Raw genomic sequence first — 11,065 nt, forward strand, 5'->3', positions numbered from 1 at the left:
GAGACGGGGAAAGGAGAGCAGGCCTGGCGGCTGTCTGGGCCAGTGTTTCCTGGGATGGAGGTCTCCGCCCACCCCACTGAAGAACGTGGGTGGGGGGTGGAGGAAGGGATGAGAACTCCGCCTGGGCTGGTGGGAAAACCCAGCCGGCCGCCTGCAAACCCGCGCATGCGCAGTAAACAGTCCACCTCCCGGTACCTGGGCGGGCTCCGGGATCCCCGGGATGCTCAGGAAAGAATGGCAGCGCGGCTCTGTGTGGAGTCTCTCACCGGACCTGGAACTCAGGGATCCGGGCCAGGTCAGCTGGAAGGGAAGAGACGCTTCTCCACACCCAGCCAGGTGTTCACCGCGAAAGGGAAGCCACCGCCCCGCCCCCGTCCCAACCCCGCGTCCTAAAGCTCCTCCAGCAGAGCCCGGTATTCCTGCTCGCTGAGGAGTGGGTCCAGCAAAGCGGGCTCTCCCACGTCCTGCAGCTCCCCCGGGGCCTCCGTTTCTAGGAAAGGCTGCGCCTGTTGCACAACCTCGGGGGTCTCCAGGAGCTCATGCAGCAGGCTGGGGGGGAGTGCGGACGAGCGCCCAGGCTCCTGGAGCGGCGGGGAGGGCGCCCGGATGGCTTGCATCTGCTGCTGCCGCGCGGAGGCCTCTGGGGGCGCGGGCCCCGGAGGTGGAGCTGCCCCGACTTGGGGCTCCCACGCCGTCCTGGCGACCTGGGGCCCCTGGCCCCAGCCCCACCACGGACTCCCCTGGGACGTGGGCGGCGCAAGCACACCCTGGCCCTGCGGCTCCGCTGGAGCGGGCCCAGGCTGTCCTACCGAGCAAGGGCCCAGCAGGCTGTGGCGCTGCGGGTCCTGGACCCCCGGCATTGGCTCGGGCGCAGAGGCCACCCCCGGGGAGTCTGAGGGTGGGAGAGCGTCCCTTCCGGAGGAGCCAGGGCAGTGTAGGCAAAATCCCAGTCCCCGCCGGCCGGGGCAGGTGCGGAGATCCCTGCTGCCTGCGCAGACTGGCTGGGCTGTAGCGAGGCCACGGCCCCTGCTCCCTGGCTCAGGAAAGCCCCCTGTGGGAGAGCCCCCGGCGCGCAGGGCATGTGGGGTGCGGGAAGCCCCGTTCCCCACGCCCCGGTGTGGGTGAAGGCGATAGAGGAGGGAGGAGGGTGACACCCGCTGGGGTGTCAATAACCAGAGTGGCCTCAAAGAGCTCAAATGAAAGGAAGAATTGCACGTCTCTCAGTTTAAGTCAAGAACTAGGAATGATTAAGCTTAGTGACGATGTAGAATTTTCATAGCTAGAGAGAAATCAATGCTTGGCTTCAAAACTTCAAAGGATGGGCCGGGCGGGTGGCTCACGCCTGTAATCCCAGCACTTTGGGAGACCGGGGCAGGAGGATCACGAGGTCAGGAGATCAAGACCATCCTGGCTAACACGGTGAAACCCCGTCTCTACTAAAAATAAAATTTAAAAAAATAGCCGGGCGTGGTGGCGGACGCCTGTAGTCCCAGCTACTCGGGAGGCTGAGGCAGGAGAATGGCATGAACCCGGGAGGCGGAGCTTGCAGTGAGCTGAGATCGCGCCACTGCACCCCAGCCTGGGCGACAAGAGTGAAACTAACAAAAATAAAAATAAAAAAAGGAAAGAAGAGAAAAAAGGAAAAAGATTGCTGCTTATTGACAATTCACCTAGCTACCTAGAAGCTTAGATGTTGATGTACTTGGAAATTAATGTTATTTTCATGGCTGCTAATACAATATCTATACTTTAGCCTGTGAATCAAGGAGTGGTTTTGACTTTCAAGTCTTATTATTAAATAATAAATGCATTTTGTAAAGGTATAGCTGTCATAGTGATTTCTTTGATGAATCTGGATAAACTGGATTGAAAAACCTTTTGGAAAGGATTCACCATTAATCCTTTAATATTTCAACCTCCTCCCGTGAATCACAAATGTCCTTAATAGTAATCCTTAAATGCCATTAAGGACATTTGTGATTGATGGGAGGACGTTGAAACATCAACATTAACAGGAGTTTGGAAGAAGCTGATTCCAGCCCTGGTGGATGACTTTGAGGGCTCAGGATGTCAGTGGAGGAAGTCCCTGCAGATGCGGTAAAAATCGCAAGTCAACTAGAATTAGAGCCTTCTGATGAGATGAAATTGCTGTAAACTCATGATGATACTTGAACAAATGGGAAGTTGCTTCTTATGGATGAGGAAAGAAAGTATTTTCTGGAGATGGAATCTGCTCCAGGTGGAGATGCTATGAACATTGCTGAAATGACAGCGAAGGATTTAGGATGTTCCATAAACCTGGTTGATAAAGCAGCTGCAGGGTTTGAGCGGGCTGACTCCAGTTTTGAAGGACTTTCTACCATGGATGAAATGCGATCAAACAGCATCACATGCTGCAGGCAAATCTTTTGTGAAAGGAACAGGGTATCAATGCAACAAACCTCATTGTCTTATTTTAAGAAATTGTCACAGGCATCCAACCTTCAGCAGCCCCTACCCTGAGCGGTCAGCAGCCATCAATACAGAGGCAAGATCCCCACCAAGAAAAAGATCATGACCTGTTCAAGGCTCAGACATTTGTTAGTATTTTTTTTTTTTTAGCAATAAAGTGTTTTTAATTAAGGTATGCACACACAGTTTTTAGACATAAGGCTATTAACATACTCATTAGACTACAGTATAGTTTAAACATAACTTTTATATGCACTGGAAAACCAAAAAATTTGTATGACTAACTTCATTGCAACATTTGTCTTCTTGCAGTGGTCTGGAACCAAGTCCACAATACTTCTGAGGTGTGCTTGTAGGTTTTTTGTTGTTTTACGTTTTGAGATGAGGTCTCACTCTGCCACCAAGGCTAGAGTGCAGTGGCGTGATCATAGCTCACTGCAGTCTCGAACTCCTGGGGCCAAGTGATCCTCCCATCACAGCCTCCTGAGTAGCTGGGACTACAGGCATGCAATACTGCACCTGGCTAATTTTTGTTTGTAGAGATGGGGTTTCACTGTTGCCCAGGCTGGTCTTAAACTCCAGGGCTCAAGCAATCCTCCCACCTTGGCCTCCCGAAGTGCTGAGATTATAGGCATGAGCCACCACACCCAGGTTATCTGTAGTTTTTAAAAGAAAAATATACTTTAAAAGTTAAAATATATTTTTACAAATGTATATCTACCATAATAGCACCACACAGAATGGTTTTACTGCTGTAAAGATTCTTGGTGCTCTGTGTATCCATCTCTTCCTTCCCCTTGGTTCATGGCAACCACTGATCTTTCTACTGTTCCCATAGTTTCACCATTTCCAGAATGTCATATAATTGGAATCGAACAGTATGTAGCCTTTTCAGATTGGCTTCTTCTCCTAGCAATACGCATTTAAGTTTCCTCCTTGTATTTTTTTGTGGCTTGATAAATCATCTCCTGTTAGCAGTGAGTAATATCCCATTGCCGTTATACTTTTGTCAAGATTCAGAACGTACAACGTGAAGAGTAAACGTGAATGTGCACTGTAAGCTTTGAGCGATAATGAAGGGTCCAGGTAGGCTCCTGGTTGTCACAGGTGCACTCCTGTGAGGCAGGAAGCTGTAGTGGGGAGGCTGTGTGTGGGGAAAGGGACACATGGGAAGTCTGTACTCTCTGCTCCGTTTAGCTGTGAACCTGCACTTCTCTAAAAAATAAAGTTTATTTCTTAAAACTAAAAAACAAAATATTAAAAAATTAAAATTTACAATATGTCATATAGTTTCCAAATCACAAGACAAAGACATAATAAAACAAAATGTAGAAAACAACAAACATAGGAATAAAACATCAGTGACAGAAGGCAGAAGACAGAAAAGCGGAGCCAAACACATTATGTAATTATTAGTTATATTCATTTATGCTAACTTACATTGATTTAACATATTATTTTTCACTAAATGGCATTAAAGGAGGTTTGAGGAATTTGCTCGTCACCTTCTGGATGAGAGGACTCAACAATATTAACTCATTAATTTGCTGTAAATTATTTTAAAATATGCTCACATTTCAATACAAATTCCATGAAGAATATTTTGGAACAAGAAAATGTGGTTTCAAATTCATCTGACGAACAAACACACACTGAGAGCAAATATTACAAAATAAATCTGTAAGATATTTAAGGTCATTATAACTTTTCAAAATTAAACATTTGATATGGCACAAAAATAAACATATAAAAGAAAGAGAACTAAAAACACAAATTTTGTGTAATTTTGTGTAGTAATGGGGTAACACTTTAAACCTACAAATCAAGAATAATTATCCCACTGGTGGTATTATTGGAGTAATAAATGAAACTGCCTAAAATGTAAAGTTCTTACACATTTGAACACTATGTAAAAAACACAAGACAAACAACTGGGGACATTTTTACAATTATGTTACATAAACGTTAAAATCCTTATGACATATACAATGTATAAAACAGTATGATTACTGCTATTATTAATACCATTACGATTACCTGGTCTTCCCGCACACCCGTCCTCTTCTGGTGCCCTGTGGTGAAACAGAGCCCTCCCTCTCTGGCCACAGGGAGGGATCCAGCAGGAAGCTGAGCCAAGAAAGGCTCCAAACCCTGGACCCTGCCTAAACCCACAGAGGGTGTGAGCCAAGCCGGGACCTCACAATCCCTCCTGCAATGCAGATACCCACTCACGGCAGAGGTTGGGTCCCTCTCTGGAAAAACTGTGTAACAATTATTGCAGAAATTTGTTTCTTATGTTCCCAGACACATGGAGAAAGCTGGTCTGGAAGACTGATGTCCACGTGCTAAGAGAAGCAGTCACTCATGACACACACACTGCATACACCACACCATGTGCACATGCACACACACCCCACACACACACCATGTGCACATGCACACAAACCCCACACAGACACCAAACAGCACACACCATGTGCACACGCACACACACCACACACACACACTGCACACACCATGTGCACATGCACACACCCTCCACACTGCACACACACCACACCCCACACCCACTGCACACACACCATGTGCGCACACACACCCCACACACACTGCACACACACCATGTGCACACACCCCAGACACCACACACTGCACTGCACACATACCGTGTGCACACGCACACACACCCCACACCCACTGCACACACACCATGTGCACACACACACCCCACAGACACCACACACTGCACACACACACCCCACACACACTACAGACACACCACACGACACACACATGAACCTCACACACATCACACACACAGCACCACACACACCACAAACACATCACACACATACACATACAGTACACAGACACCACACACAATACACAAACTACACACCCACACCACAAACAATGCACACACACACCACACACATAATACACAGTACATCCAGCACACCAAACACATATCACACACATGTCACACACACACCCTGCACACACGTCGCACACCTACACCCCCACATACCCCACGGCATACATACAATCCTCACTTTTTGGAAATTAATTCAGTTTTTACAGAGCCTGAATAGTAAAATATTTTATTGGCTTTTGAACGAGCCAAGAAAATGCAGATAAATACACATGTGTAACCCCAAGGGCACAAGTAGCACGATGGAAATCACAACAGGAGATTAAACGCTGTAAATTGTTTATCGTTTTAAAAAAACAAGTCTTTCTCATTTTACTAGAAACTATTGACCAGAGTAAACTAATGAGATTCTTACTGAGGTCAAAAGACTTTCTGGAAAAAGTTCTCCTTGATGAAATTGCACTTAAAACATCACTTCCATCGTGAAATATTTCTTTAAGATGTTCTTGGTCCCTTTCCTGTTATGTGGAATTATCAATTCAAATTTTAAAAGTGACTTTGAGATGCTTTTCATCTATTATTTTAAAAACGTTGAAGTAGTTTTTAATTCTGCCTTCAACAGAGATGGACACACTTCTGATTACGACGTAAAACTGAATGCGTTACTCTGGCAGGCTTTCTCTTCTGCAGCACAGCTGCCATCATTATTAATAAGGATTGAACACATTTACTTCATGCAAAATCTGTATTGCCTGCTTTATATAGAAATCTAATTCTCACTATAAAGGCAGATAAAAGTAATCCCTTCAGCCTACAGATGTCTGAATGGTTTACCAATGCACTTAGACTTTAAATAGCATTTATCAAATGTGTGTATATATCTACACAGATTCATACGAAGAACATGTAGTTTAAAGCATTGCAAATTTTATGCTTTTAATGAGTTGTGATGGTGATTAGTATTTTTATCACATTTCCCCAAAGGTAGGCTAATTACTGTTATTATTTCCAGCTAGAAATATAAAATGTATTCTCTATTTTTTAAGATTTTGAAATATAACCCTTGGAATATAATATCTGGGTATAATATCTATGAAAAGCATGATATCAATAGTCAAACAGTATGTATTTACCCATAAAGAAAATTTTCTCTACAATAACATCTATCTTCTTTACCTGATGGGCACACAAAAGTCAAGATTTCTAACATGGCTGGACGTTATTTTCATGAAACTGGAACCACCATCAAGTGCAGCAGAAACTGGGCAAGAGGCCAGGGTACACAATGCATGCACACGCGCGCACACATGCGCACACACACACAGAGACTTGCATTATTGTACTTACCTAAGTGCCTGAAGAGGTGGATAAATGTTCTCCACAACAATGATTTGTATGGGGCCTACTGGAAAGTATGGCTGTAGTTTGAGTGAGATGCCTGTAGGAGATTCAATCTGGCCACTATTTATTGAGTATCCAATTTTGAAAATACTAACAGAAGGCTCATGAGATAGAAATTTCCCTCTAAATCTCTGGGAAGGGTGCTCCTCGATTCTGTAGCAAAGAGTGGTGTGGCAATTGTAAGACACATCTAATATCTAAACCTTTGGTTTTTAATCCAAAATCCTTATGGGGGTGAATGTGTATGTCAATTTGAATATTCCCATTAACAAGATAAATAGCCAGCCTGCCTCTATAAATTAATAATTTACTTCACCTGCTCTATGTTTTGAGGGCCGTGCTTCTCCTTTGACAGTCACAAGATTCACCCGGGGATCTCCTTAAAATGCAACACCATAGACCACACTCTGACTAGCTGGGATAAGGGGTCAGAGCATCGAAATGAGTGTGTAGGAGACTGTGCTAAGATTCTACTGCTTATCTGGGCACTAGCTCACCATACAAAGCTTAGGACCTCCAGTCCTTGCTGGAAAAGAAACTCACATTCATAGGATGTGACTGTGCATATGGAATATCTGTTGTGTTCTGGACATTATACTAGACACTAGAGATAAGAAATCACATAATCCCTTGTCTCTATCTCAAAGGAGTTTCCTACACAGTGGCTTCTGGAGGTCTCTTAAACTGGATTCACTTTCAGGTTTGATCATTACATTTATGATTTGATATTGCCATTCAACCCCGTGATATGATATTTTTTTTCAGAACCTGCTAGAACAATTGACTTTGCTCTCAGCATTACAGAACTACTTGGGGGCAAGTAAATAGCTCTCTTACTTTTGTATGTAAACCAGATAGGAATAACTTGAAGGATTTTTTTAACCATCTTTCTTTGTTTTTGTTTTTGAGACAGGGCTTCAGTCTTTCCCTAGGCTGGAATGCAGTGTGGTGTAATCTCAGCTCATGGCAGCTTCAAACTTGTAGGCTCAAGCGATTCTCCCACCTCAGCTTCCTGAGGAGCTGGGACCACAGGCACATGCCATCACGACTGGATAATTTTTAAAATTTGTTTTGTAGATATGGTTTTTTTCCATGTTGCCCAGGCTGGTCTTGAACTCTTGAGTTCAAGCGATCCACCCATCTCAACCTCCCAAAGTGCAGAGCCTTGTTTTTAGTTCATTTTGAACTGTTTTATAATCATTTTGAATCTATAAATTTGGATTCACGCTGATATTTACAGATTTACCATCCTACTTCCCACAATGCTCATATCCTTGATCCATTACAATAGACACCTCGTCCATCTCTGCTCACAGCCTTGATCCATCACAGTAGCCACCTCGTCCACCTCTGCTCATAGCCTTTATCCATTACAGCAGCCACCTCGTCCATCTCTGCTCACAGCCTTTATCCATTACAGTAGCCACTTCGTCCATCTCTGCTCACAGCCTCGACCCATTACAGTAGCCACCTCGTCCACCTCTGCTCATAGCCTTTACCCATTACAGTAGCCACCTCGTCCATCTCTGCTCACAGCCTAAACTAATCTATTAGTTTAGTTTAGCCAGAGGGAAGAAAAGGAAGCCAACGCGGGTCCAGAACACACATTTTATAAGAGCATAAGAAATTTAAAAATAGCAAAGTATATCATGAAGTTTGTAATAGATATGCATGATTAAAATTACTATTTTAATCAATGTATTCCATAAATGGAGAAATTTAAATATGTGAAAAGACAATTTCATTATTAATGTACAATTAATGTCAAGAATGTGGCTTATGTTTTTATCTTTGCAAAACGTAGGGGCACTTGGAAGGAAGAATTTATAATCGTGGGGAGTGCATACGATACTGGAGGGAGCCTTTCGACAAGGGGGGAAATGGCATCATGAGATATGCTATGGTCATAGCTATGTGGGAGCACAGCTAGCTGTGGTCTCCCCCATCCACCCACTGGGCAGTGTTCAGTTACCAATACTGAGGTAGAGCTCACTCTCCCAGGTCAGAAGAGAAAATCTACACTGCAGTCAGAAGCCACTGTGTAGGAGCCCCTTTCACACAGAGACAAGGGATTATCCGACCTTTTATCTGCAGTGCCTAGTACAATGTCCAGAACACAACAGATATTCCATATGCACAGTCACATCCTATGCATCTGTATTTTTTTTCCAGCAGGGACTGGAGGTCCTAAGCTTCGTTAATATGGTGAGCCAGTGCCCACATGAACAGTATCATCTTAGCACTGTCACCTGGACGCCCATTTAAATGCTCTTATTTTAGCTAGTCAAAGTGTGGTCTATGAGTTTGCATTTTAATAAGATCCCCCGGTTAATCTTGTGCATGTTACAGGGAAGTACTGGGGTCCTACATCATATGTGACAGGCTCTCACAGTCACCATCATCACGGGAAGCTGCATTTAGAGCATTTAACTATATGGGCTCTGAAATCAGATGACTTAGGTTTAGCCTTGCTTCTACTTCTTACTAAGCAGAGAATTCTGGGGTGAAAACTTTACGAGGCCCAGTTTTATCACGTCCAAATTGGAGGCACGGGGAAATTCTAGCATTTTGCATAGAATATCGTTTTAAGTATAAAATGAAATAGTATGCAGAAAGCTTCTGTCATATGCTAAGTGCACAATAATTATTACTTAATAGTAACTCATTTAATCCTAAGAGGTCTATAAATTTGTACATAATTTTTTGTGACTACCCAAATTTTCATAACTAATCTAGATTTAAAATCAAGGAATGTTCTTACTTGTAGTTGGCAATCAGTATGACATACCAAAATCATATGTATTTTATTGTTGGTGGGGATATAAGAAATTTGCCATCAAAAGAGGGAGGATAATCTTTGTTTGCAGACTCCAGAAAGCTGTCTCTCACGTAAGAGTTTGCAATTTCTGGGAGAAAAGAAGAGAAAGTTGATTGTGTAAATAAACATTACCATAGAGTCTTCTCTATGGCAACATCAGAAATGAAAGCTGATTCTCATCTTCCTAACAATCTGCAAAGATGAGTGAAACGCAAAAGACCGAGCATCCAGTTAAAGAAGGAGAGAACTTGAGTGGCACAGGAGGAAACCACGTTGCCGCTAGGGAAATCAACATGACCAACATTCCTCTGCCCTCCTCCGAGCCTAAGGATGGGTTAAATATCAGTGGCTGACCTCAGATAATGGAATGAGCAAAAGAGCTATAAAAATGCCTGCATTACATAACTAAGAGGGTGGGAAGGGAATTTTTTAAAAAGGCAATTCCTAGTTGGGTTCCTTCCTGTTTATCCCATTGGTGAAGAAGCTAGTGTTGCCCTAGGATTCTGGGAATGGCTGCAGACACAACACTGAGCAGACGAAATTCACAGTAATTTATTCATCACACATACTCAGCCCAGCAGAGGAAGACACTGCATCTACGCAGGTCTACCCGGGGATTGCACTCTGGAGCAGAGGGTGAGGGAGGCAGGCCTGGTAGAAATCAGAGGGTGGGGAAACCCCTGGTCCCTTGAGGGATATGCTTGACTATTTCAAAAAGTTTTGCAGTCTGGTGGGGGCATGAAAGCCATTACACTGAGGACCTGGTGGGGTGCTGCATGAAACTTTAGGTGTCACAATACAATTGACCCCTGATGCTTTAACATCAGATATTTATTTTAATGATGACTAATATTTTAAGAGGCTGAGAGAAGGCTGTTGAGACACTGTAATAAGCGCTTGCGGCATGAAAGGTTAGTAAGGCCACAGTTGTGAGTAATGAAATGTGGAAGCAGATGCAAAGCTACTGCCCCCATTTGTTTAGCAGGAGGCAAGAAAGGAGGCCTCTGGCAGCACAGCTGTGTTCCTAAATATTTGGGTGACTTCATGCATTTCCCATGCATTGGTTCTGGCAAGACAGGCATGTTCGTAAATATCTGGGTGACGTCACACACTCCTCATGCATTGGTTTAAGAGACCTGGGGTCTCCGGCAGCACAAGTGTGTTTGTAAATGTTTGGGTGATGTCCCGCATTCCCCACGCATTGGTTCAGGCAGGACAAGCATGTTAGTAAATATCTGGGTGACGTCACGCATTCCCCATCCATTGGCTTAGAGATCCGGGGCCTCTGGCAGGACAAGCGTGTCTGTAAATATGTGGGTGAGGTCATGCATTCCCCATGCATTGGTTTAGAGATCCAGGGCCTCTGACAGGACAAGCATGTTCGTAAATATCTGGGTGACGTCACGCATTCCTCATGCATTGGCTTACAGATCTGGGGTCTCTGGCAGCACAAGTGTGTTCATAAACATTTGGGTGATGTCCTGCATTCCCCATGCATTGGCTTAGAGATCTGGGGTCTCTGG

General features: G+C 44.3%; 1 protein-coding gene across 1 annotated transcript; it reads right to left on the minus strand.

Moving 5' to 3' along the window:
* Nucleotides 1-389: 389 nt before the first annotated feature.
* LOC105522031 (double homeobox protein 4-like protein 4) lies at nt 390-11,029 on the minus strand. The gene is given in 3 exon segments (XM_011956410.1): nt 390-850; nt 853-1,157; nt 10,971-11,029. Coding segments are annotated over 3 exon segments (825 nt in total).
* Between the last annotated feature and the right edge of the window lie 36 nt (nt 11,030-11,065).

This window comes from Colobus angolensis, unplaced genomic scaffold, assembly GCF_000951035.1.
Source record: "Colobus angolensis palliatus isolate OR3802 unplaced genomic scaffold, Cang.pa_1.0 Scaffold416, whole genome shotgun sequence".
In the NCBI taxonomy this organism is placed as follows: domain Eukaryota; kingdom Metazoa; phylum Chordata; class Mammalia; order Primates; family Cercopithecidae; genus Colobus; species Colobus angolensis.